This window comes from Drosophila melanogaster, chromosome 3R (genome assembly GCF_000001215.4).
Source record: "Drosophila melanogaster chromosome 3R".
Lineage (NCBI taxonomy): Eukaryota > Metazoa > Arthropoda > Insecta > Diptera > Drosophilidae > Drosophila > Drosophila melanogaster.
Genome location: NT_033777.3, coordinates 17150563 through 17177843, shown reverse-complemented (window position 1 = coordinate 17177843; position 27281 = coordinate 17150563). Strand labels below are relative to the sequence as shown.

The window sequence follows — 27281 nt, the reverse complement described above, 5'->3', positions numbered from 1 at the left end:
AGCAAATCACTTGGCCATTGTCTGGATGGCTTTCACCTTGCCAACTTCTTCGACTTAGTTCTAATAATTAAAGGTGACACGAAGAAACAAAGATCAGTTCATTGACAATGAGTTAAGGAAACCTTGATTGATTTTGATTGATTAAATCGAAATAAATGGATTATGGTTTTAAAAAACCTTTTCATTTTTCTCTGGTATTTAAGTTTGCAACCAAGAGATAATTAATTCATAAGGAATCATAACTAAAGAATTCGATCTTATATAATATCGATATTTAATGGCTGAATTTAAAATTAAATAAAGATAAAAGCTGCAAAAAAATTACATTCAATTTGGCGGAAGCTACGCTACCCGAAAAATACCTGCTCAAAGTTGTAAGTTGTCATTTGGCAGCACTTACACCTACGAACATATAAAACGCACGTCAAATGCGACAGGAAAACTTCAGGACGACAATTGAATGGGCGTGTGTAAGTGTTTAAGTGTGTGGGGCGTGTTCGTGGACAAGTCCTTCAATCGCTGACGGAAAAAACTTTGCCCAATTTAAGAGGGTACAAAAAGAACCGAGTGTGCGAAGAAAAATCAAAGGTGCACCGAGAAATAAAACGAACTTAATTTGATTGCTATGTTTTCTGTACAAGATTTTATTACATTTTTTATTGGCTTTGAAAAATAGTATGTTCCTAGGCTCATTTATACTACTTAAGCACTTCGAGTCGGTGGGTTTTATTTTCAGTGTAAGAACCGAAAGAGATCAGGCATTAGTCAAGCTTTGCCAGATGCCGAGGCCAAGTTGGAGTTTCTATCGCCAATCGTGCCCCTCGTCACTTGGCAACGATTTCGAGCCTCAGACTGTCAATCAGCACTCGTTTTGCATGTTTTTTTTTGTCCTATTTTTGGGTCAAAACAAAAAATCTAGACAAACAGGCCAACTAATTGGTTGAAATGCAGAGCAGATCAGCAAGAGAACATTTTTTTTTTTTTTTTGGACTGCCAAAAAGTTTCACGCTTATTACGCCAAGCAAAACAAAGCTACGGGAAGCTAAAAAAAATGGAGCAATAATGGCGAGAAATTCATGATTCATTAGGAAAGTCAGGCGAGGACAAGTGCGTAACTTTTCAGCCACGTCTATTGGCAGTTGGCTTGGCTAATTTAAATTCTTTTGGCGCCGCCAGAGACGCAACCACCGCGCCTTCGAAGGCGAACTCCTATTGGAAGTAGTCGGGCATGACAGCTCCTTAAGCGCCTGAGTGATTGACATCAAAAAGGTCTACGGCAGAATGAGCAGATAATATAATGAGTATCAGCCCACTGCGAAAAACCTACTAACCTAAAGATTAATTAGGAAAACTCAGAGTATATTCATAAGTGGAGGAATTAATTAATAGGTCTATTAATTATAAAAAAGAAACAATTAATTAAACATTTAACTCAGAGTTAACGTTTAAGTAAATATGTTTGCAAATTCAACTATTTTGTATTTATTTTTTAGTATTATATTTTATTTATTATTTACTATTGATTTAAATATGAAGCTTTGAAGTTCATTCATTAAAATTCGCCAAGTGCACATATGTTGGCTTTTGGGGCATATAATTAAAATTGCTCATCATTAGGAATTTGTAAATTTGCCTAAGCTTGTTGCCAAAAGTTTAAACAGCCAATGCTGAAAGATTGAATGAGAGGGCAGTTTGTCCAAGCGGTTTTTCGTGTTGTCCCTCAAAAGAAAGTTTTCTAAGCCCACTAATGATATACAGAGAAGTAAAGCCGTCCAGAGATGAGGAAAAATGCCCATACTTCCGGAGGAGTTGTTAAGGACAACGCTCTCGGCACTTGTTCAAAGGCAATTTAAAAATAAAATCGCCGCATCAGAACACAAGAAATTCTTCAGAAAAGAGTCTAGAGTTTTCCACCTTTTTTTTCGGCCATCAAATATTGTGTGAAATGAAAGCCCAACTTATCCCAAAACCATCCCATCTGACAAGCGACTTAAGCAACTGGCTAACAAATCTCACTAAATGCGAAGACAAAAGTAAATGAAATTGCACTAAATCTACGGGGAATTTGTCTTTGGAAAATTTCAACCTTTTGGCCCAAAACTCGGTGGGGTTTCCGGGGATCTTTCAAGGATTGCGATGCTGGGCTGGGGCTGCCATCATCAAAAAGGTACGAACAGGCCTAGGCCAAAGTGATAAACCGTTTCCACTGACATTGCATATAAATCTGCGACAAAGTTGCGTCTGTCACGGATAGCTCCAAAATCGTGCCGGATTTGTCACGCCAAATCGCTGGAAACGCTTTGGCCTTGTTTATGCCCAACTTTCCTCCCACTTTTCCCTATTTTAGCTACCGAATTTCCCACAGCAACAACAACATTGCGAGAGAGAGAGATGGTCGTAAATCTTTGAGTAGCTTATCTCCAACAAAACTGTGCGCTTTTTTAATTCGCTGGGAAAATGTATGCAAAACAGGGCCAGGAATATCAAGAAGAAATGAAACCGAAAAATGCACAGAGAAAATGCTAAATGTTTATTTAAAATGAGGCACATGTTCGGAGCGGAGCGGAGAATATTATTTATAGAAAAAAGTCGGGATAACAGCTCTGGAAATTAGGTTAGCAAAGGCAATGTTTCACTTTCCGTTTCCGTTCTTCCTTTGGCCAAAACTTAGATCAACAACTTGTAAGCCGCTTTCCACTCGACACCCGCACCATAAACACCAAAAAAAAAAGAAGGAAAAACAAAAGCCAGAAATCCGCTTCCACATTTCCCAGCCATTTATCATAAAATGCCAACACAATGCCACCGATATGCAGACAAAACCAAATTCGAAGATTATGTCTTCAAGTTGATAAACGAGATGTCACCGAAAGAATTTTGCATTGTAGTATTAACACCTCGCCGAATCGAATAACAAATTGGTTTATTGAAAGGGCCCAAGAACAGCAAACAACATCAAAGTTTTGCATCTAATTTTCCATTGTTTTGACAGGTAATTAGGGTCTATGGTGAACGGAGAAATCAAAAACACGAATAACAATGATAAATCCGCACCAAGATAATTCGATGAATCCATCAGACTTTGATGTGCCAAAAAATAATTGAATGCAAATTTATTTTAATGCATATTTACCCTCGTAATTGCTGCAAATTTACGTTTCATTTAATCGACGTTGTCAGAAGAACCAAATGAACAGCAAGATGAGACAGTCGACTATGGAAATACCCTATAATTTTGAAAAAAGTAGTCAAATTTTAATTCATAAGTTCTAAGCGCTTTCCACAATATAAACGATTTTTTAGAGCAATGATTAACTTTAAGCTCATCATTTGTAAAAGCTGCCAAGTTTACTATCTTCTCATTATAAACAAACTATATGTTGGAGCACTCGATTTATTATTATCAATTAAGCAGATAATCCCACCCATGAAGTTGTCATCTTTATGAGCTCTACCATCCTGTATTCAGCCAAATACAGAATATACCCCTTTTTTCACTGCCAGGCAGTCAAATGGCGACCATGAAAAAGCGGCAAACAGATTATAACTCCCAACTGACATTTGGGGACTTTATTATTTGGCCATTGAAAAATGCGAGACTATCCGCGGACTGGTATTTTTTGCTGTTGGTTTTTGGCGAGGGGTTACGGTCGGGGGTTACGGGCTGGGTACCCAAGTGGATTTTAATTTTTCAAAGTTAAACAGCGTCGGCGACCCTTTTTTCCGCCGCCAAAAGACCTCGCCTGACTGGACACACTGGGAATTGTGGACCGAGCAGGATGTTTGCAGGATTGCCGAGGCCGGAGCTTCATTGTTTACCTTCGCGACTTTGCACTGATTGATCCCTTGGGAGGCTCAGCACGCCTCGATTTCGCTGCGTTCTGCGATGGGTATAATTAATTTCGCTTTTTGATTTGCGATTTGTGACCGGGCCAAAGCATCGAATTGTCACGTAATTATATTTGCGTTAATGATGTTTTCGGCCGCCTCGTCGCGACGGCCAGCGGAAAAGTCAATTAATATTTTTGGTGTGCGAACAACAATTTAGACCGTTATGTGACGCTGGTCGACTTTAATTAAAATGCTTTTGGCCGTCGTTTCACTGCATGCTGGGATTTTTAATTTTCATTGAAATCGTGACAGCCGATTTTATTCCCCCGACTTTGTTTGCATACCACTCAGACACACACACATATATTTTTGCGGGCACGCGACTTTAAAAACCCGCAACCAGAATTGTCCGAAATGGCCAGAAAAATGTTTGGCCATTAAATAATTTAAGCATTAATTGGCTGTTAATCTCGCCTTAATTTGATCGGACAAAACTTGTTTTGGCTTCATTCTCATTTGCATTTGCTACTGAAACTGAGTGCGTTTTTTAATGCATATTGAGATTAATTAAAGTTCTGAATTAAAAAAGAAGATAAGTTATAGAAATATGAGAATGCCAAGATAATGGCATTCAATCAATTTTAAAGAAAGTTGTTTATAATTATGATATTATCAGCTCTATATTCAAAATTTTTCGCAGCAAAGTTTTAGAGCTTTTGACCACTTTTCTCCTGCCAGTTAATATCGTACATTATAGTGCAATTCGTGTTGGCTTGAAATGAAAATTCCAAACGGAAAATGTGAACAAGCTAAAATAACATCACACAACTAGTTAATAGACAACATGAGTGCTTTTCAATTTTCAAGTTGTCCGGCACTCGACTGTCATGCTCGATGTCTGACATTATTCTATAGCAAACTTTACATTAAATATATATAAATATATATAGTTATGTATGCTTATAAAAGGGTGCGAAATGCATCGCACTCAAGCGTCGGCTCACGTGCTGCATATTCATGTCCACTTGTCTGGAGTAAAGTTGAGGTATAGATTCTCTACACAGAGAAAAATTACAAATTAACCAGCTGTTAAATGTATTAAAACTATTTAAACGTAACTTTTCTTGTAGCTACCACAAAACGAATATCACTTCTCTCACGTTTGTGAGTTTAAAGTTAATAGTTATAGTACAAAGTTTTAAATATTGAAACAGTTATATATATTAGACTTCCTGCTGGGCGGAGATAGCGTTGCCATCAGTATGAATTACTATTAATGGCGAGCAGTATGAATTAAATTTCATTACATGACGACGTCAATTAAAAGCATGTAAAACTCAATCGGCAATGACGTTTTTTAAATGCAGCCAAGCCATCATCAAGGAGAATCAGATCTCTGGCCCGCGGGGGAAATAATGGGAGGTGGTCGGCGGAGCATTGACGTTGGCTTAATGAGTCGGCAAATGGCTGATAAAAATGCAGAGTGAATATGAAAATCGCTGCCGCTGACACTCGTGACGTCGTGACGCGGCGCAAAGTTCTCGAAACTGACAGGAAACATTGATAAAAGCGCCAACTGACATTGCGTAATGATGGTGCGCCTTAATAGCCGGCTCATTAAACCGGGCGTGCATTAAAAGAGAAAAAAAAAACAACAGGACACAATCAGCGGCAAACAACAAAAAATATGATAATAAATAGGTTCAATATTAAAAATCATACTGCATTTGCGCACAAAAAAAAAATGAATTAACATCCATCATAGGGAGGTTTTTTAATCTAACTTACCGCGCCAGCCATATTTCACATTCGGCGATATTAAAAATCTAATTAAAACTTAAACAGCATTCAGTATTATACACTCGCTGTGCAGAGGCATTTTCGCAGTAAAAATTCGTTTAAGCCAAAAGCCCATTAACAATTATGACTTTCCTTTGCCGCCCAAGTAGTTGAAACTTGAAAAGAGGAAAATGCACTGCCAGTGACGCAGGCACTGCCTTTTCTTTATCCCCTTATGAAAAACCCAACCCCACCCACCCCTTTGGCTTTGTCATAAGTCGTCGACAGTTTTTGTCCGGCTGCCCGACTTTTCCGATTCGCAAACTTATATATTACTATATATATATATTGTATATATAGAGAGAGGGCCAAAGCAGCAACATCGGTGGCAACAACGCTTTGGCTTTGCCTCATTTTCAGTTTTACTTTTTCAAGTTTTAATTCTTTGAATTTTAATGACTTCTCGTAATAAGTTTTCATTTCTCATAATTTCTTGGGTTAATAGAATCTCTGCAGTTTTATGTGTATGGCTGCTGCCACACTCCATGTAGAGCAACTTTAAGTTCTATAACCGTGGGCTTTGTGTGGATTAAGAATTTTCGGAACCATTAAGAATAAACAAAAGCAGAATGCACTTTAAGTACAACTGAAATTGGGAGATACCAGGTATCGTAACTAGCACTGGGTCATCAAAATTGTTTAACCTTTGAAAGATTTTCCATCATTGATCACTAAAAGAGGGTACCTTGCCTTTAAACTCCACACTTTAGAGCCATCAATGGTATATTTTTTGTTTGTCTATTTAAAATACTTACGTTTTGAAAGTAAAATTGATTTTGATAAACAAAAACTCAACCAATTTAGAACCACTGTGTCCAGCTCATTGAAACTTTTTTTGTTTCAAAAACTATAAGAAAATTGCAGAAACTATAATTATGGAGTTGACACAAAGTCAGGCAGCAGTTACAGCGACCAGTGAAAAAAGCAGACGACAATAATGACTCGGACGAGTCAAGAAGCGATGGAGAGATGGGGTCCTGCGGCACAGCGAAACAGGACTATGTGGAGTCCTTGGCAGCCATGAATCGTATCGGAGGGGAAGCACTAGAAATGCATAAAAGTCGGACTGCATAAAGCGCAGCAGGACCGCAGCAGTTGACATTTATGTGGCACTGTCACTGCTGGCTTAAAGTAAACTTGGCCAACTCAAAATGGTCGAAATGGGCGAATGGTTGGTTGGTGGTGTAATGGTTGTGCTAGAAGCGTAGTGTGAGTGGGCACATCTTGGGGGTTCAGTCCTTGAGCAGCGCTAAATACTTGGCTTCTGATTGCAGCGCTCGGCGGTTGTGGCTAATCATAAATTCAAAAGCTGCAAAAGTGCAACAGCAGTAACAATTAACTTATTAAATGGCGGAGACAAAAGACGAGGGAATGTGAGCATGGAAATCGTGGAAATGAAACCGAACGAGGCGTGAAGATGGCTTCCAGGGGGTGCAAAAAGTTGTCGCGAAGTGGAAATGAAAATGGGGACATTTCCTCATGCAATACACCTTCCTGCTCGCACTACAAACGCATAATTTAATTTCCCAGATCTCGGTGGGAATGGCACTTACATTCCTTTAGGGAAAAACCTCCTTCTCCTATTGTTTATGCATAATATATTTTTGATTATTAAAACTATCAAAAGAACTTTGTATTTAAATCTTTTTGTGGAATTATATAACTATGGAAAGAATTTTGAAAATAGCACCTGCTTGCAATTAATTAACAATACGACTTAGTTTATTTCATATATTTTTTCTTCAGTAAGAAAAAGTAATTATAATAAATACATACATAGGCGAACCCAGTTTATGCTTTCCCTTTCGCTTAGCATTTATTATTCATTTTCATTACTCTTAATTATTTTGTTGCCCAGTGTACATAGTCACCTCCTACAACGGACTCTTTCCGATTACTCGAGACATTTGCTAATTAGCGAAATTGATTTGGGTTTTATGGTGCGAAAAATTACGTTGCCTGTGAAGTGCGGGAAATTTAAAACAGGGTGGGGAGAACCGAATCTAATTGAAAGTAAATGTTTTTCGTTAAATTCACCGAGTGCCGTTTAGAAATCAAACTGTTTTGCCCTGGGACGGGGAATTTCAAGCAAATATCTCAACACTTATATCCGTTCTATTCGACACTCTCTTTGCAGCTGTTGTGACATTTTTTTGGCAAAGCAGAAACGCAATGGCGCCAAAGACGCCGCCATTTTCACAGCTCGACAAAATGGCGACAAGGACATCCACATCCACATCCAGTTGGCTCTGCCGCCTGCTGCTATTCGGCTTTTGCATTGGCGCCGCCGCCGCCCGAGGTAAATATCCATAAACATTTATACAAATTCATTCGCAGCTCCATCGCATAAAATGCGCCAGCATAGATAGCTTTTGTGGCTTAAAAAAATACTCATATTTATACATACGTATACTATATAGTCGGTTGCATTCGACAAATGAAAACAGCAACGGCACCTGCGGCCTTATGCTGTACAAAAACTAATTATGTATCTGTCAAAATCGAACGGGCAAACAATGCCTTCCGCTTGTTTCGGCGTGTGCATCGAATACCGCACATAAATATTATTAATTAATCCGATAGTTTCGCTTTAAAAACCGTATAAAATTCAATTAAATTTATTTTCTGTGCATGGGCAAGAAATCATTGAATATGGCAGACTGATTTTTTTAAGAGAAATATTCTAATAAAGTCTTGGTATAATTTAATTTTTTCAATACATATTTGGTAAATTTTTACCGATTTTCTTTGGAAAATTCAACAAATCTTAAGTTACTATGTACTTGATGATATTCTTAAAAAAATTGCTAATCGAATGTAGCACAAATAGTATTACCAACCAAACTTAAATAGTTCAGTAGCAGTATCAGCATCAAATCACACGAAAACGAGATCCCCATTCCACGAAATTAAATTTCCACCTGCTTTTTTTTTCGAAAAACGGAGTCAACAACAAAATCCCCAAATCAACTGAAATGCACAAAGTGGCAGAGTCAAAAAAATCAGGCAACACACACATATATGTACATTTATCAAATATATACATACACACATGTATATTATATTTACCAAAACGGTGTTTCAGTTGACGGTGGAGCAGAATTGCACGTGATACCAGTGGACGGTTTAAAAATCAGAAATTCCGCATATCGAAGAAACGAACGGCTGGCAATCATGCGAATTTTATTGCAATATTGCGACAATTTTTATTAAAATTTTAGAATTTTCAATTTATTTAGCACTTGAAACAGCAGTCGGTGCGCCCGGTCGCCAGAATTCTGCTCTTTGATTTGTTGCAGCTGCGTGAATTTTTGGCCAGCAGATATTGGCCAGTAACGAAACGGACACTGTACGTGATTTGATTTCGCTTTACATGCCGGACTCTTTCCGTTTAGTCAGCACAATATCGCCGCTGGCAAGTCGAAGTATTCTGTAGTTTCTTTTTGGGAATTTGAGGGATTCAATGCAATTTGTTTGGTCATTTAAAGCGAATCGAGAGCAGCGAGTGAGAATCGAATGTGCGGCTAATAGAGTTCCGATTGAATTGGTCATTTCGTTAATATTTTGTAAGAGCGACTCGAATGCTTATCGTCCAGACAGGAAACGGCATTGCATCCTTCACAGCCGATTTTTGATACCGTTAACGATTTTTTAATACTCTTTTATAATATTTAGATGCAACGTTTTTAAAAACATCTACAATCTAAGTTGAAATTTCACCCAAAGCTCTTTGAAATAAGTTTCTTGTTTTTCAAAAGGATCTTAACGTAAGGCAGGACCTTCAAGTTGTTCATTTGCTTCCTTCTCTAGTCGGCGGGTCTGTCAACACGGTGACAAGTTTTGCCTTTGCGGCCACCCCCAGTTCTTGTGCATCCTGTGTCACTGGCCTGCTATCCTGCCATCCTGCTGTCCTGCCGTTCTGCGTCTCCTGTTGACCCAGGCAAATGCTAATTTTATTATGACAAATGCGCCGAGTCAGGTAGAGAGTTTTCTACTTTCAACTTGCTGTTTGGCAATCACAAGTCTAGACAACACCGGCTCCTTCCATCAAGGAGCCGCCTCATTTATTACGAACAACATCTAACAACAATCTGCAAAGTGCTTCGAGTCATTGGTTCGTTAGCTTCGGCTTTATAAACGATGCTCCCGCACTTATCCCATAATCGGAAACAAGCTACCGTCTTACACACAACAGCTTCTAAATCACGCCCCGCGATGGGGTCTCTAATTGAAAATGATCACCGGTGTTCAGCGGATTCGCCCCACAATAACTTCCTAGCTGAGCTCAAACCTAAGTAGACAGTTTGTTAGCCTGTTGAACAACATAAACACACCTCCTTTAGCTAAGCAAGCAAACCTGAAATTTAAACGCAATGAAGATCTTGCAACCAGTTGCGGATATAGGTATCTGAATCTACATATGTATCCGCGCCTGCGTTCTGAAGCTCTTTTTTCTGCCTGCTTCTGCAGCAGATTTCCCCCACTCCGGTTGTCAGCTCTAATCTAAATAAGCGATTTGTCTGTGCATAACTTTGGCCCAAGACCAAGCATCCAGTCACATGCCAAGAAGTAGTAGTAGACAGAAAACAAATATTCAAATATCATACAAATTCTCAAGTTAATTATGATCATATTTTTTGATAAATAGATACTCTCCAATCTCATGGATTAATTCGTATATTATTTGAATACGCCATAAATATTTTTTTTCATTTTTATAAATCTTACTTTTTTTCTCTTACTAACATCTCCCAGTGCACGCACTGTCGTTTGTGCAGCAAGGAGTTAAATAATAATTTGTATAATTTATACTAGCAACTCTTTTCCTGCGCAAGAGGTGGAATTTACAAGGCGATAGCTTCTTATGGCCAACTGATTTATCGTACCGGGCATGGAATTTCTTTTGGCCAAGTAGTAGGGGCATAAATAATTAACACGTGCATAGCTTGAATTGCAATTTGCGACGGGCTGTTGGCATTTTTATAGAAAATTGTTGACTCTTTGATTGTCCAACTTTGAAACCCAAGATGCTGCGATTCTATTCTTTTCGCAGAAGTAGCGAATAAAAGCACTTCCGTAAAGTTCTCAAGTGTGGTGCTTTTGTTCTGCCCGAGAAGTTCACTGTCTGCCTGGGACAGTCGAAAGGTTTAATTGTTTATTCATGACATTGTTTTGCTAGCTAAATGAATGTTAATGACCTATTCGGAAGATATAAATATTTAATTGATGGGAAGTGTTGAGCTACAGCTCTTCAAACTCAATTTAAATTTTAAACTTGGAAGGCTGTATGGCCAAATAGAAAAGAAATATAAAATTGTATGAAAGTCAAGAATATAGCAGTTTTTATATATCTACGTTTGTATTTGTTTTCTGATAAACAATCTTGATTGAACCACCTGAGTGTCACATAAAATTAAGCCAAAGATGCACTAGTTCCTTGTCGCTCTACGCTGGTATGTTTTATTATTATTGACACAAAACTAATGCAATAAAAAAGTTTGGTCCGACATAACCATAAACAGGACAAGAAGAACTCCAATTGCTGCAACAGTGGGCAAGGATTTGGGGTCTCATCAGCGGCAGCTGCTTTGATTGCCGCACTCCAAGTTTTGCCGCTTGCCACAGCTGACTGTGCCAACAAATTCAACTAATTGTCAGCAATTCATTTACAGGACTCTATGTAACTTTGTGCCCCACTCGTTTGTCGTGTATTTCAGTAATTGCTTCAGCACAAGCGTCTTCACTTTCTTGAGCATGCGATATGTACACCTACATCACCTATTTCCCACATCCAATTGTGGCTTGTTCCTTGGTTGACGTTGAAAGGAGTGAAAAGGGCCGAGGACTTTGAAATTTTACACGATGTTCTACTTGTCATTAAATTTTTAAAGCAATATGTTTTCAAAAAAAAAAATATATATATATATATATATATATATTTAAAAAAAAGCCCAATTATTGATACAAATCATTTCACATTTGACAAGTTAGATCCATGTTCTTCTCTCGTTAATTATTAAACTTTTCGATATAAAACGAAGGCTGCGTTAATTAAATCAAGCTAAAATAAAGGAGAAGCTTTTTAATTTGGTTCATTGCCTTCAACCAGAAACGACGAATTGCACACGGAAAGGCATTTCCAAGAAAGGACCACCGACTCCTTTCCTTTAAACAATTTCGCTTTAGCTTTAGCTGTGCTCGTACATGTTGTAATTGTTATTATTCTGCTGGTATTGCAGCAGCTTAATTGAAAATATTGTGTGTGTCTGGCTCTTTTGTTTGGATGTGTTTAGCTATAGCCGGGAGCCTCCTTGTGCGCCACTCAACCACTACCTAAATGAAATTAATTGAGGACCCCGGGGCCAAGCGAACACACTCCCCCAATTGGCAACTAAATTTGCGCCATACATATGTAACTTTTTATACGCCCAATATCCGGGGGCTATTGTTGCAGTATAGCCAAACTATGGGCATGTAAGGGGTGTGGAACGAAAGGGTGACGGCCTACTCTCCGATACACGAATACAATAGCTGAAAAGTTGATCAATTGTTCGTGGTATGGGGTTTTCTTTGGCATATGTGCGGCTCCTTTAAGGCAACTTTGGGAAAAACTTTCGTTTGCTTTAAGCCGAATAAATGTACGCAACTTATTAGCCATTAAAACGAGTTTGTATTACCGAAGGAAAGCATCAGTCAAGACAAACAATTTTCGCACATGTCGGTCAAATAAATATGTAACTTCTCCGTTAAAGCCACGAAATTTGAGGTATCGACACAGAATTTGATGGGAAATTTATTCGTTATGCCGTAGGAAAGAAACACAAAGTATGTGGGTGTGTAAGCGGAGCACGAAGCCGTCCTAATGACATTAGCTTTCACGCAATGTGATTAACTGTCTGAGCAAATTGAGCAGCGAACAAAACATCAGGTTGGCTGGCACACAATTCATTACATGACCAACTCACCGCCAGATCACCGCTATATATATATACGCCTATATATCTTTGGGGCAGGTGGAGGCCACGAACTACCTGCTAACACGCCATAATCCCACGGCAAGGACATAATATAAGTCGGGCAGGAAAACTCCAGTGATAATAATGCAGCGCCAAGGAGGTCAGCAGTGCCAAATGAAGTAACTTGGCCAGGCCAAGTGACTAGTAACTGGCCGAAAGGACTGGATAACCGGACACCCAGTTAATTCCCGGCTAAGACGAGCACGTTCCACTTTCGAGGAAGCCATGGACTGACCTTCACCTTACGGGTTTTGTGGCTCCGCCCACTGCGCCGCCCACTTAGCACTGTAAAAGCCTTTGCTGCTGCTTCCATCATAATTTCAGTTAGCAGTAGTAGCGAAATGGCCAACATTGTCTCTGCGCGTGTGCTTTTATGTGGACCGTTTTCGTAGTAGTTGTGTGCGTGTATCCTTATGCAATTAAATTAAATATTAAACTTAATTACACTGGGAAACTAACACGGCACGGCAGCAGTGCCTGAGAGGGCCCGGAGAGCGCTCCACAAAGGACCTCCTTCGTCCTGTCAAATATGCCCAGCACCAGGCCTCAATAATGCAGCCAGGAATGTAAGAAATAATGAAAGTCAATTGTCAGTCAGGCCATCGCTAGATTTTTGCCTCCACCTTCTTGGATGTCCTGCGTCTTGGGTCCTTTCTTCCTGGCCAGAAAGACGATGCTCTTATCGTTGCTGCACTGGAAGAAAATATTGGCAACATAAACAATACCGCTTGATAATTATTGATATACAAGTCGTCTGGCTAGGAAATAGCTTATAGTTTGAGCCTTGCCATCAATCGATTCATAAGTCTTATATAAGTTATTTAGTGAATCCTATTCATTCAAACTGTTCTTCCAGTGTACCTTAGATGCTTTTGCCTGAAACCGTAATGACAATGTTGCTTTCATTTCGTGTTCCTGTTGCCTGCTAATTGAATTTAATGTAGTTTAATTGAGACGAACGTGATTGTAACTAAAAGCGCTTTATGCTTAATTTACCGGCAGGATGGTAGGTCCTAGGGACCCAGATACCCACCCTCCCATTTGCAACGCCTCCTCGCCATGAGTGCGGGCGCCTCTAAATAGTTCAAATTCAAATTAATTGCTTCTAGTTAAAGGCAATTCCCAGCGAGATGGTTGCGAGATGGGGAGTCGGTTTCGGGTGGTAAAAGGCATTTAAATATTTAACATTTTCCTGCCAGCTGTCGTCAGCTTCTCCGACAAGTTTATCCAGCGCAGCCACATCGCCATGAATAATGCATAGTGGCGATTGTGTCACACGCTGCGTATGAGTAATGACTGGAACTGCTGGCCAAAACGAAAATCCTAGCGAACAATCGATGTCCTCAAGGACGTTGCCAATATTAAAAATTTGCTCGAGCGCAGCGCAGCGCGAAATTCAAATGCATCTGGCGCATCGCATTCGAAATCGGTGCCGAAGTAGAAAAAAACTCAAAGGAGACTCCAAAATGAAGCCCGACAGATGCCAGAATTAGCGAGAAGTTCACTCATTTTTATTTTCTGTTTCATTTTCATCCACTGAAGCTGTCAGAAAGCAGTAGCACAGAATCGGGCCATAGAGCACTGAGAAAAAATTCGATGACATATAAATATATTAAATTGTTGCCCTACGTCGATGTGTGTTTTTGAAACTAATATTATTATTATAATGTTATATAAAACATACACCATTATTTCATTAGCGTTCTCAGCTTCTGTAGCAAAGGCATAGGAGGGAATTTTTTCTCAGTGCCTAAGCTGGAGCAGTAGAAAAAGCTGTCATCTTAGAGAGAGAATGGCTAAAAACTGTCAGGCTGCATAATAAATTGAATTTCCTGTAGCTGGTCATTTGCCACCATGAAATTTGAGCGGAGCAGGCGGAACTGAATGAAATGGGCGTGGCATAAACATGTACTTGAAATGAAAATACGGCTCTTCCACTATATCCCTATTCCGGAATCCTGACCATCCGGACAATCCGGCCAACACGTACGTCCACTCGCTCGTTTCAACACGAAGGCACAGGCGTAAAATGCCACCAGAGGCAAATGAAATTACCGAGTTGCCAGTTACCAGTTGCCGACGATGGGCGAGAGCTCAAAAATCCAAATATCATATTTACAACTTGCAACTACAAAGCCCTCGGGAGTTTTCCAGATGGAGCGAGACAGGACAGGACAGGGATAGCGATAGCGATAGAGCAGATGGAGAAAAACAGACATGGAGTTAAGGATATTAAAGGATGCGACAAGCTTCTAATGTCAGACTGCTAACTGACATTCGAATTACCCCTTTTTATGGCACTCTCTAAGCCAAGTAATGGGATCAAGTCAGTAAAATCATTTAGCCAGATGGTGAGCATTAGAATTCAGATCGAAAAACAGTAAATACATCTGAACTTAAAGAACTCAAGTAGAGATTACATCTTAGCACTAAAAATTATACAAAATATATGAATATACAAAAAGGGATAAAAAGCTGGTTCCTTTTTCAACATTATTTGTTACTCAGATTGATAATTTCGCCCAAATTGTACCTACATTTTCAGCAACTCCCTTTTCACACCTTCAGTTCATATCTAAGTCAGTTAAATTGCAAAACCCTGCGGCAGTGGTATCAAAACAAGGCCGCAGCATGGGGCACTGAATATAATGAGTAAACTTTTAATGACTAATTAAGCACCATTGCGACTCCTTGCAACAAATATACACGACCACAAAACGGCCCAAAGCGACAATGTAACGCTCAAAAGGCCCCAGTTGACATTTTGTGAAAATGCCCCAAAAACAGTCAACTATTAAAAGTAAGGACTACAATTGCTTATTTAGAAGGACATCTATTTATCAAATGAAAATGGAAATTGCAGACATTTCTGCTGCTCAGCGAAGCAAACTTAATCGAGGATGGAACCGCTCACTAAATATTTAATTAGAGTGAAAAATGCGAATCACTATTTGTCATTTTCCACGAAAATTATGCCTACACTGGACAAAAAAAAAGGCAAAAAAAAGACATAGGTAAATGAGCGAATTGCACACAGTTCACAACGTGTACTTATGCATGCTTTTATTACTAAATTTTCGTAAACCGTAACGTGCTTAAATGTTGAAAATTGAAATTTTAATGCAAGAGGGGCATGGAACATGGAAGCGGGAAGGTGGCGGGGGGAGGGTCCTGTTTTCGGGCGGTTTAATGGGTGTTTTCTGGACGATGGGTGCTGGCAATGGCAATGGCATATCCGAAACTATCTGCGGCCATGCTCTGCGGTCAGATTGTGGCTAACCATGTTACGCCTGCTCCCGGTTGGCAGATGCCAGGGAACACTGTACACCGTGTACATATATATATATATATATATGCTTTAATATATACATATAGATTTGGGCGAGGAGTTTCCGGTGTGGAAGGGAGCACGCATAACTTTGCGGTCGCATTGCCGCGCCCCCTTCTTTCGTTTCATTTTGCATAAGTTCTAAAGTACACATCATATATAATTAAAATCGTAAAACGGTCAATTTTCCCTCAACGCTGCAGGACGGCGAATCCTTGGTGGCACACACATCTTCAGCGCTCCATGCCCCAAGCTCCATGCCCCAACCTTCGCCGCCATCTGGGTAATGGGTTTAGCATTTTTGGGCTTTCGTGTACAAATTGAAACTTTATGTTTGTTTGCCAAGGGGGCTGCGGACCAAGAGCCGTGTGCTGTGAGGCGTTCTATTAAATTAGTTTGCTGGATTTTCGGCTGCAGTCGGGCAAAAGGTTACATGTAAAATTTAAGCGCTTTACCAATGTTGCAAATGGGCGTGTAAATACTGGGGGTCATAAGGAATTAAGTGTAACTTAATTATTTAAACACTTCATGGGAAGTGTTTTTGAAGATATAATTACTTCCCCATTATTTTATCTAAAATTTGATTCAATATTTCAGATTTAGTTCATATTGGCCAGTAAATTCTTACCAATCAATTTATATCAAATTAATTTTCTAACAAATTTGTACAACCTTTCCTGTTCACCAACTGACACGGATGTTTCGTCAATCTGACACACTTTTGCTGCAATAAATATTCTCGCCCTTGCTGGCAAACCACATTTGCTATAATTAAATTTTATGGCCATTAAATTTGGCAATTTTCATAAGAAATATATGGCCTCCGACCATTCTGGCCATAAAGCATTGGCCAATGGCTTATACACTCTGATAATCGTGGCTGGCTGGGGGAGGCAGGAAAAAAGAAATCAAATATATTAGGCACTGACTGATGTGAATTTATGCCTAGAAACGCTCTAATTTTAAGCCGCGCATTTACCATGTTCACAGCCCGCTGGCCTTCTTTATTACCACAACACTTTGGAAAAAAGAGCAGGAAAAATCTGTAGAGCTGGATACAAAAAAAAACAGCATGCAGAAGGAAAAACACATACTCACAATTCATTTTGAAAATGAATTTGTTCCGCTGTAACGGCCATAAATGCATTTAAATTTATTGGAAGGCAAAGTCTGCGTATGCCACCACCAAACAACAACAACAACAGCAACAAGAAAACCAGGACAAAAAAAATTGAAAAAGAGGACTCTCGCACATTGAATGACAATAAATTATCAATTTTATTTTGACAGCGCGAAAAATCCCGCAACGAAAAACGAAAGACGAGCGCGGAAAATGTCAAACGAAATTGAGCAAAATATATGTAGATAGCTGTGTCCGACATCCAAGTACTATATACTCATATATGTAATATATATGTAATATATGCAGCCGACAAAATTTGTGACAGGAAGTTTCAGTTCAATGGTTTGTTCCAGCGGGCGATTTCAAATTGCCTGGCCATATATTTAAAAAAAAAAAAGAAGTATGCTAATTTGCAGATTGATACTCTTCGTTTCGAAAACAAATTAGGGAAAGGACCAGAAGTGCATTTTTCACTATTTCATTGAAAGAATATGAAGGTTTATTCAATTTATTGTATCATCGAAGGTGTCAAATCGATTCGTTTAATGTTTCAATTTGCAATCCAATCAAGCTTTTGTAAGTGCACCATAAAATTGATATCTTTATGGTTTGCAATAACAAACATACTATTTTTATATTCTTTGAATTGAATTAGACCATTTTAGAAACTTTTTCCTGTTTTTAAAACATGACAATTTGGTGGCACCATGTTTTAAAATCCCAAATATTAAGGACGTTTCACTTCCTTTTAATTGCAGACATACGATCGCCGATGGACCAGACAGACGTGGCCTTCTATTGCCCTGGAGAGGGTCTGTTTGCGGACGACTACGATTGCCGGATTTATTACCGCTGCGAGCGGCGTTCGGGGCAGTACATCCAACCCTATCTGCTGGCCTGTCCGGAGGACGCGGTCTTTTCCCGCACCCTGCGCATGTGTTTGCCACCAGCGATGTCTGGGCGGGATGAGTGCGTTGACCAGGTGAACGAGGTGGATGGCGACAGCATGGAGAAATGGGAGCAGGACGACTACGGACAGGATGACCATAATGCGATGCTTAACCTGGCCGTCACACCTGCGGCCAATGAGCTGCGAACCTATGCGTCGACCCACCGTCTGCCCACAAATTACGGTCTGGCTGGTCTCAACGGTGTCTCTGTCATATCCTTCTCCAGCTCCTCATCCCTGCGAGCTGTTGGATCAGCGGAGGAGGATGGCATAATATGCCGGGATGATGGCTTCATGACCGATCCCAGCGACTGCACCGTGTTTTATCGCTGCATCTCGAACGGCCGAGGCTATAACAAAATCGGCTTCCGGTGCTCAGATGGCACGGCGTGGGACGAGTCCCTTCAGTCCTGTAACCATATGTTTGACGTACGTGCCAACGGAGGATGCCGCAATCAAGCTGTTCCACAGAACGACGGTTATTACGCCGGCCAAACGTCAACACAGTCCTCGCAGACCAGTTACCAGAACTCAACCACAAGCAGTCAACAGAGCTCGTCCACCAGTTCCTCCAACTCCTCTCAAAGTTCCAGTTCAACATCCAGTTCTACATCCAACTCCAGCTCAAGTCAGGAGTCCTCTACATCCAGCAGCAGTAATCAGTCGAGCTCCACGTCTAGCAACCATCAGGAGTCCAGCTCGGAATCCAGCAACAACCAGGAGTCCAATTCGGGATCTAGCAGTAATCAGGAATCTAGCACGAGTTCTAGCAGCAATCAAGGCTCAAGCTCTCAAAATGCTGGCAGCAGCAACCAAAACCAAAGCTCTGGCAGCAATCAAAGTTCGGGAAGTAGCCAATCTTCAAACAGTAACCAGAACTCCAGCAACAATCAGAACCAAAGCTCTCAAAATTCTGGTAGCAACCAAAGCTCTAGCAGCAGTCAAAACTCGGGCAGCAACCAATCCTCTGGCAGCAACCAATCCTCTGGCAACAATCAAAGCTCCAGCAGCAATCAGAGCTCTGGAAGTAATCAATCCTCCAACAACAATCAATCCTCCAGCTCAAACAGCAATCAGACTTCTTCAAGCAGCCAAAACAACAGTGGATCTAATAAACCCGTGCCCACCGAGTGCGAGGATGAAAATACTTATATTCCGGATAAAGAGGACTGTGCTAAGTTCTACAGATGCCGCCAAGATAAAGACGGAAAATTAGAGCAAGTGCCTTTCACCTGTGGTCCCGGTACCGTTTGGAACCAAGTGGACAAGGTCTGCGATCTGCCCACTGAGGATCAAAAGAAGAAGTGCAACATTCAATCGGGTTCCTCGAGTGGTAGTAACAACTCTGGACAGCAATCTAGTGGTAGCTCCTCGAACAACCAGGGCTCTTCCAACAATCAATCCTCAAGCAACCAGAGCTCATCTAACAATCAAGGATCGTCTAACAATCAAGGATCGTCTAGCAATCAAGGATCGTCCAGCAATCAAGGATCGTCTAGCAATCAAGGCTCATCTAGCAATCAAGGCTCATCAAGCAATCAATCTTCCAGCAATCAGAGCTCATCCAGCAATCAAGGATCGTCTAGCAATCAAGGATCTTCTAGCAATCAAGGCTCATCCAGCAATCAGAGCTCATCCAGCAATCAAGGATCGTCTAGCAATCAAGGCTCATCCAGCAATCAAAGCTCATCCAGCAATCAAGGATCGTCTAGCAATCAAGGCTCGTCCAGCAATCAAGGCTCATCCAGCAATCAAGGATCTTCCAGCAATCAAGGCTCATCCAGTAATCAAGGATCCTCAAGCAATCAGTCCTCCAATCAAGGCTCGACTTCATCTTCTAGCAACCAAAGCTCCTCAAGCTCAAATAATAACTCCACGAGCACTCAAACAAAGCCATCTAATCCCGATGGTGAATGCCAAGATACGGAAACATATTTGGCTGATAAGAAGGACTGTGCCCGATTCTATCGATGCGTAGAGAATGGTAGCGGTGGCTTCAATAAAGTTCCTTTCGATTGCTCCCCTGGAACGGTTTGGGATCCAGATACGAAGGGATGTAACCATCCAACAGATGTGCAAAAGGAGCAATGCAAGGCTATGGCCAATGGAAGTGGATCATCATCCAGCCAAGGCTCCTCTTCCAACCAGGGATCATCCTCAAGCCAGGGATCTTCTTCCAATCAGGGATCATCCTCCAACCAGGGCTCTTCTTCTAACCAGGGATCATCTTCAAATCAGGGTTCCTCTTCTAACCAGGGATCATCTTCAAATCAGGGTTCCTCTTCTAACCAGGGATCGTCCTCCAACCAAGGATCGTCATCTAACCAGGGATCATCTTCCAGCCAGGGTTCTTCATCCAACCAGGGATCATCTTCCAATCAGGGTTCCTCTTCCAACCAAGGATCATCTTCCAATCAGGGATCGTCATCTAACCAAGGATCATCATCTAGCCAGGGATCTTCCTCCAACGAAGGATCATCTTCCAATCAGGGATCATCTTCGAGCCAAGGATCATCCTCTAACCAGGGTTCATCTTCGAACCAAGGATCGTCCTCTAATCAGGGTTCCTCTTCTAACCAGGGATCATCATCGAATCAAGGATCTTCCTCAAATCAGGGATCATCTTCAAATCAAAGTTCTTCGTCTAACCAATCGTCCTCGAATCAATCCTCCTCCAATCAATCGTCATCATCTAACCAGACATCATCATCCACTACACAAAAGCCTTTCAAACCTGCAGAGAAATGTGAAAGTGAGGAAACTTTCTTGGCTGACAACGAAAACTGCTCGAAGTTTTATCGATGCGTGGATAATGGTAAGGGTGGTTTTACAAAAGTATCATTCACCTGCCCTCCAAACACGCTATGGGATCCTGAGGCCAACAGCTGTAACCATCCTGATCAGATCCAGACCAAGCCGCTCAAATGCAAAAAGGTGGTTAGCCAAGGCGGAAGCTCCTCTAACAGCACCAGCAACTCCTCGAGTAGCTCAAACAACAGTGGTTCCTCGTCGAACAGTGGATCATCTTCCAGTTCATCATCCTCCAACAGTGGCTCCTCCTCCAATACAGGTTCATCGTCAAACAGTGGCGCTTCTTCCAGCGGTGGCTCATCGAATCAAGGCTCATCCTCCAATAGTGGCTCCTCTTCCGGCTCGAACTCTTCTGGAAATCAATCGACATCTTCGTCAACATCGTCTTCATCATCATCAAGCAATAATAATAATCAAGGTTCCTCCTCATCGTCCTCCTCCAGCAGCAGCTCGACTTCGTCAAAACCAAATCCATCTGAAACCTGCAAAGTTAATGGACAATTTATTGGCGATCGATCGGATTGTGCCAAATTCTATCGCTGCGTCGATAATGACAGAGGTGGCTTCAATATGGTACCCTTTAGCTGCGGTCCTGGCACTGTTTGGGATGCCCAGATGCAGGCCTGTAATCATGCGTGGGCAGTAAAGGAATGCGGTGGTATTGCTCCACCTACAACTTCTACTCCGACGACCTCCAGGCCAACAACGGCAAGCACTTCTAGACCTTCTGACCAAACTTCAACGTCGAGACCCACAGGTCCGCCCACTACCGCACGTCCAGTGACTGCCAGACCAACCACTTCTTCTCCAACAACAGCTTCATCATCCCAAACCACATCTCCTGTTACTCAGGCACCCAATACGGATGGCAAATGTCGATCGGAGGGCTTTATGGCTGATCCCAACAACTGCTCCAAATTCTACCGCTGTGTAAGGAACAACAAAGGCGGCTTCACCTCAATTCCATTCCAATGTGGAGCTGGTACCGTATGGGATCAGGATCTGCAGACCTGCAACCACAATTTCAACAATTGCAGTACGGGCACTGAAAGTACCACTCCAAAACCGCCTTGTGAGCCAGCAACAAATGGAACAACGGCCACGTCTACGTCCTCGACCACCACACCTCCACCCACCACCACTGATTTACCACCCACTTCAACAACAGGATTGCCGCCTACTACAACAACCGAGTTACCTCCAACTACAACCACAGACTTACCTCCTACAACAACTACTAGGTTGCCTCCCACTACAACTACTAGCTTGCCTCCGACTACAACAACTGGACTGCCACCCACCACGACCACAGGAGCTCAACCCACTACAACAACATTGAGTTCGGAAACTGAAACATCAACGGTAACCACAAGTCCGGAAAGCACCACGCAACCACCGTCTACAACCACTATGAAACCCCTACCAGCTGGAACGGAATGCACAGGAGAGGGATACATGGCCGATCCCGAAGATTGCAGGAAATACTACCGATGCATCAATGCTGGAGCTTCCTACAGAAAGTACAACTTTACGTGTCCCAAGGGCACGGGATGGAATGAAGAAGTTCAGACCTGTGACTACGTGGAGAATATACCAAGGTGCTCGAAGTTACCCGCTGAACCAATCACTACGACACCAAGTGAAGAGTCCAAGGATCCCGGAAGCACCACTCCGCAGTCAACGGATGAGCCCACCACAGTGACAAAACCCATTACAAAACCCACCGAAGAACCTTCAACAGAAAAACCTCAAAAGCCGACCACTCAATATCCGGAGAAGCCAACCACCACAGAGGAACCAGAAAAGCCGCAGAAGCCGACTACAACCGAGTATCCTCAGAAGCCAACCACCACGGAGGAGCCTACCCCTGAGAAGCCCCAGAAACCCACTACAACCGAATATCCTCAGAAGCCGACCACCACGGAGGAGCCTACTCCAGAGAAGCCCCAGAAACCCACTACAACCGAATATCCTCAGAAGCCGACCACTGAAGAACCCACCACCACAAGTATTCCGGGCTACAATCCAACAACAACGTCTGTTCCGGGCTATAATCCAACAACAACGCCGATTCCGGTAGAAACTACAACCTCAACTCCTGGCTATAAGCCAACTACCACCGGCGAACCTATTACCACGACCACATTACCTTCCACAACCACGGATGCAATTCAAGAGCCTACAACCTCAAAAAAACCCGAACCCACAACAACCACGGAAAGTCCCGAATCCAGCACCCCTGAAGGTTCAGTAACCACTCTTCAGCCGGAGCCACAGCCTAACTATAACTGCTCATCGGAGGGATTCTTCCCAGATCCCGAGGACTGTAGTCGCTATTACCGTTGTGTGGATGCAGCCAAAAACGGCAAATATCAGGTTTATGCCTTCAAGTGCGGCAAAGGAACTGTTTGGGACACGTCCACCGAGACCTGCAATTACGCCGATCAGGTGTCTGGCAATTGCTCATCGGGACAGACGACCACGCCGGGAACGACTACGGAACCTGGTACGACGGAGAGTACAACCAGCTCTGGAAAACCTGAAACCACCTCAAAGGCCCCTGAAAACACCACAACATGGGCTCCTGAAACCACCACTACATCGTCTCCTGAAACCACCACCACAGTAGCCTCCGAAACCACTACTACTACTTCTGGCACAACCACCACAGCCACTCCTGAAACCACTACAAAACCACCCAAGCCTGAAACCACTACCATAGCTGGGGAAGAAACATCAACGTCAAAATCGCCTACCACTACGGAGAGTCCTGCTCCCAGTACCAATACCTCTGCTCCTTGTCCCGAAACCGGACCAGGTCAGAACGTGTACGTCTGCCCCACTGGATTCCGCCGGCATCCGGAGAAGTGCGGCATGTTCTACCAGTGCAGCGAAAGTGCCGATAACAATGATCTTAACATCGTGGTATTCCAATGCCCCAACGGAACCGTCTACCAAGACAAGTCCTGCAGCTGTGGCAAGCCACCGGCAGGTGACAAGTGCTCCAAGGACATGAAGAGGACCACCAACGCGTTTGAAGAGGAAACGAAACTTCAGAATGTGGTAAGTCGTATAATTGTAAAGTCTAGTCTACATTCCATAATGAAATAATACAATTTAATTATTTTACCATCAACAGGTTCAAATCAGCACGACAGATCCGCTCTGCCCGGATGAGGGTCACTTCGCGCTCAACAACGACCAGTGCGGCCAGCTGTTCGTCAAGTGCGGATTCTCGGAGCTGACGGGTCGCATCGAAGGCCAGATCCACCGCTGTCCGCAGGGATTCGCCTACTGGAACGTTAGCCGACGATGCGAGCCCGCCCGCAAGCTGCCCAACTGCACGCCCACCACCTACAATGTGGGCGGAAACGTGCCGCTGGAGTGGCTCAACATTGGCCATAGACGCCGCAGCATGCGCATTTAATTAGATTTAGTCTAGATTCACTTAGTCGCCCGCCATTGTTCGTTTGCTGCGCCAGCACTTGATGGCCAGCTTGGCAGCTAGCTGATTGCGATCGAGGCAATAAGCTGGCGCAGCAAACGATCGAACCGAAGAGTTAGCTTAGGACGTAGGGAAATTACATTAGGTTAAGCACGGGTGCAGCCCTCCGACATTTATCTTACAAGTGGGAACTTAAAACAAGTTAGCCTATAATACAACCATATATTTCTATAATATATATTGCTTCGATTGTTGGAGGGTAAACTAGATTCTTGGTGTCGGACTGCTAGCGAGACTGCACTTTACGCATTTGAAAAGGAAACAAAAGGTTTTGAGTAGTCTTCCTATAGTGGAAACAGGCACAGCCTTCACTACACACACGTAAATGCTGTAGCTTTCATGCAGTAATTGTATTTATGCTTAGAGTTAAAACATACGTTCTGAACGCCATATACAATATATCTTAGACTATGCTTAAAGATTATAATAAATTGAATCATATACAGAAATCGTCGAAGAATGATGCAGTGGTACTTATTTTACTTTCGGATGTATGCCTCCAGGATGCAGATGACTGGAGCACTAATGTTTTCATTCTTTATGCGATTGTAGTTTTATGTATTCTAACTACTTTCATTTCTGATTGCGTTTTTGAAATTCGTTCTCTATTTCACGATGATTTCGACGGAATACTATTCCTTTTATAAGATAAATACGTTTCTTGGCTTGTTCCCTCTGAAATAATGAGTAAACTAGAGGTTTGCCTTCGGATTTTCGGTAATCTGCTCGTTTCCGGATTTTGGAAGGCTTGGAAGTAATTGAATTTTACGAAAACGTAGACTTTTGCATTCTACTATTTTTCTATAGTTTTATCATACTTTAAATATTACTTCAATGACTGTAATAGCTTCCTACTTCTTTGAGGATCAGTGGTTGACTCCATTCATGCTCCTGAAAAACCAATACTGTATCGTTCTCTCTAGCAAATTCTTTAGGTTTATAATTACCCCTTCTTCACGCACGCTTTTGGCCTCGACAATTGATCCTACTTTTTCTTCTTGGCCTGTGGCGGTGCCGCCGGATTGTCGCCCTTGTAGAAATCCTTTAGCAGAGCCATCGCCTCATCCGCCCGCACACCGCCCGTGATCTCGATCCTATGGCCAACGACGGCGGCCACATCCACGACCGTCTTTCCTCCGAAACGATCGTTCTCACAGCCGTAGATGATCTCCTTGACGCCCAGAGTGTGCAGGGCGGCGGAGCACATAATGCAGGGCTCCACGGTGACCACCACGGTGATCTCGCTGAACAGCTGGCGGGCCGGCAGACGTCTCTCGCGGCAGCTGGCGAGGATAGCGTCGATGCAAATGAATTCCGCGTGGCGAGTGGCGTTCCGGTGGACGTTCACCTCGTTCCCGCCACGTGCGACCACCTTGTCCCCATGAACGAACACACAGCCCACGGGCACCTCGCCGGCGTCACGTGCCCGCCTCGCCTCCACTAACGCTTCCTCCATGAAGGCGGCCATTTGGCATGGAAATAGACTCGGGCGAACTGGGTGAAAAGCCGCAAACAGATGAGATGAAATGACCAGGTCAACAAAAACAATGGGTAGCTCTCACTCAGGCGGCACTTTCCAGCACTGCGCAACAGCTGGCGGTCACGGTGAGCGGTCACTGTACGAGCGGTCACGGTGGGAAAGCGAAGTCACCTTTTGTATTTGGGGTATTCCCCGCAAATAAATAATATCTCAAAATAAAATAGAGAATTCTGTTTCAATAGAATACTGAAATTATTAATAATGTATTCTCTTTTGCCACTCACTTATAAATGTAGAGCTTTAAAGTTATAGTATGTGCAGTAATATCCTTATATATACATAGAATGTATTTGTACAGATACAGATATGTAAATACTATCTAAATAATTGACCATTTTTGCTTCAAGCCTCATTCCGCATGAATCGGATTAGGTTGTGCTCCTCCAAAAATGCTTGAGCCTTCTCGGGCCAATTGGTATTATTAGTAGAACGCGGACTAGGATGCGGCAGTCGGAGCACCGAAACGCAATTGGATTTGGCATATCCTGAACGCTTCAGTGCGCTGTGAACATACTCCCCAACGGCCACAATCACGTCGGGTTGGAGGAGCTTCAGTTGTTCCTCCAGGGTGTGCAGGCACAGGTCTCCTAGCTGATTTTTGTAAGCTCCTCTGATTTCACTGGGCGTTATGTTCCTGCCATCTGCGCCAAAGAAAGCTAGCGGACAGAAATTGTGGACGAAACACTGCTGGGAGAAGGTCTGCATGCTGCCAGCCAGTCGGAGGAACAGCTCCCACAAACGCACACCACTGGGCTCCTCAATCCGACAATCCAAGCCAGCGACTGGACGTTTGGGATGCACGACTGGAGGTTGGTCCACCGAACCAGCCAGCTGCATTAACAACTTTACTGTGCGCACATTGCCAAAGGGAATCTGAAGCAGAGCGCGTCAATGTATCAATATGTTCGGATAATCTACAAGATTAAGCTCTTACTCCGGTTTGGGCCATTCCATTGGGCCCTGGATTCATGCCAACAAATACCAGCTTCTTGGGACCGTCCATATAGCGACGTAAATAGTCGCAGTGCAGCTGGGATGCATATACTATCGGGTTGTAGATGAACGGTGTGCTCTCAGGAGGATTCAGTTTTTCCAGCGCCTCATTTAACTTGACTTCGGTTTCGTAGAATTTAAGCCACAGCGGCTTATCAAAGAATTCCGATGTACTGCCCTGCCTTGCGGATGTCTTAGTGGGCTCCCCAATCTCCAGATTGCATTTTTGCTGGTTCAGTTTGCGCTTCAGCATAACGTTTGCTTCAGCGGAACAGGACAACAAATCGCAGGATTTAAAAGCTGCATTGGATTTGGTTTTAATCAGCTGTTCCACATAGAAGACTCA

The 27281-nt window shown here is 42.5% G+C and overlaps 3 protein-coding genes across 5 annotated transcripts in view; 1 reads left to right on the top strand and 2 right to left on the bottom strand.

The window, feature by feature from the left end:
- The window catches only part of Mur89F (Mucin related 89F), a 49136-nt gene extending 24287 nt beyond the window's left edge, over nucleotides 1-24849 (top strand). The window contains exons 4-6 of one of the 2 annotated variants that reach the window (NM_142354.2): nucleotides 7808-7969; nucleotides 17896-23957; nucleotides 24037-24849. In NM_142354.2, coding sequence (NP_650611.2) covers nucleotides 7843-7969; nucleotides 17896-23957; nucleotides 24037-24324 — 6477 coding nt within the window. In that variant the 5' untranslated portion in view covers nucleotides 7808-7842 and the 3' untranslated portion in view covers nucleotides 24325-24849. Of the gene's footprint in view, nucleotides 1-7807; nucleotides 7970-17895; nucleotides 23961-24036 lie in introns of both variants that reach the window. The other variant, NM_001275733.1, reaches the window with a different exon arrangement.
- On the bottom strand, nucleotides 24073-25983 carry CG5292 (uncharacterized protein). Of its 2 annotated transcripts, none has more exons than NM_001275732.1 (2): nucleotides 25350-25983; nucleotides 24073-25293 (listed from the first exon to the last, which is right to left on the bottom strand). In NM_001275732.1, exon 1 carries the CDS (start codon nucleotides 25868-25870, stop codon nucleotides 25388-25390), a length of 483 nt encoding a protein of 160 aa, NP_001262661.1. In that variant the 5' UTR covers nucleotides 25871-25983; the 3' UTR covers nucleotides 24073-25293; nucleotides 25350-25387. The 2 variants fall into 2 exon arrangements, with proteins under 2 accessions (NP_001262661.1, NP_650610.1); NM_142353.3 differs by having other exon boundaries at nucleotides 24737-25293.
- A 230-nt stretch (nucleotides 25984-26213) lies between these two features.
- Nucleotides 26214-27257, bottom strand: Smug (Single-strand-selective monofunctional uracil-DNA glycosylase). The gene is made up of 2 exons (NM_142352.2): nucleotides 26877-27257; nucleotides 26214-26815 (listed from the first exon to the last, which is right to left on the bottom strand). The coding sequence occupies exons 1-2, from the start codon at nucleotides 27186-27188 to the stop codon at nucleotides 26285-26287; spliced, it is 843 nt and encodes a 280-aa protein (NP_650609.1). The 5' UTR covers nucleotides 27189-27257; the 3' UTR covers nucleotides 26214-26284.
- Nucleotides 27258-27281: the final 24 nt, after the last annotated feature.

What these genes read in the sequence shown, in the direction of transcription:
- CG5292 (NM_001275732.1), bottom strand. Translation starts at nt 25,870, where the DNA reads ATGGCCGCCTTCATGGAGGAAGCGTTAGTGGAGGCGAGGCGGGCACGT.
- Smug (NM_142352.2), bottom strand. Translation starts at nt 27,188, where the DNA reads ATGCTGAAGCGCAAACTGAACCAGCAAAAATGCAATCTGGAGATTGGG. An exon ending in ATGGAATGGCCCAAACCGGA is followed by an intron (nt 26,816 to 26,876) that starts GTAAGAGCTTAA and finishes GCTCTGCTTCAG; the next exon opens with ATTCCCTTTGGCAATGTGCG.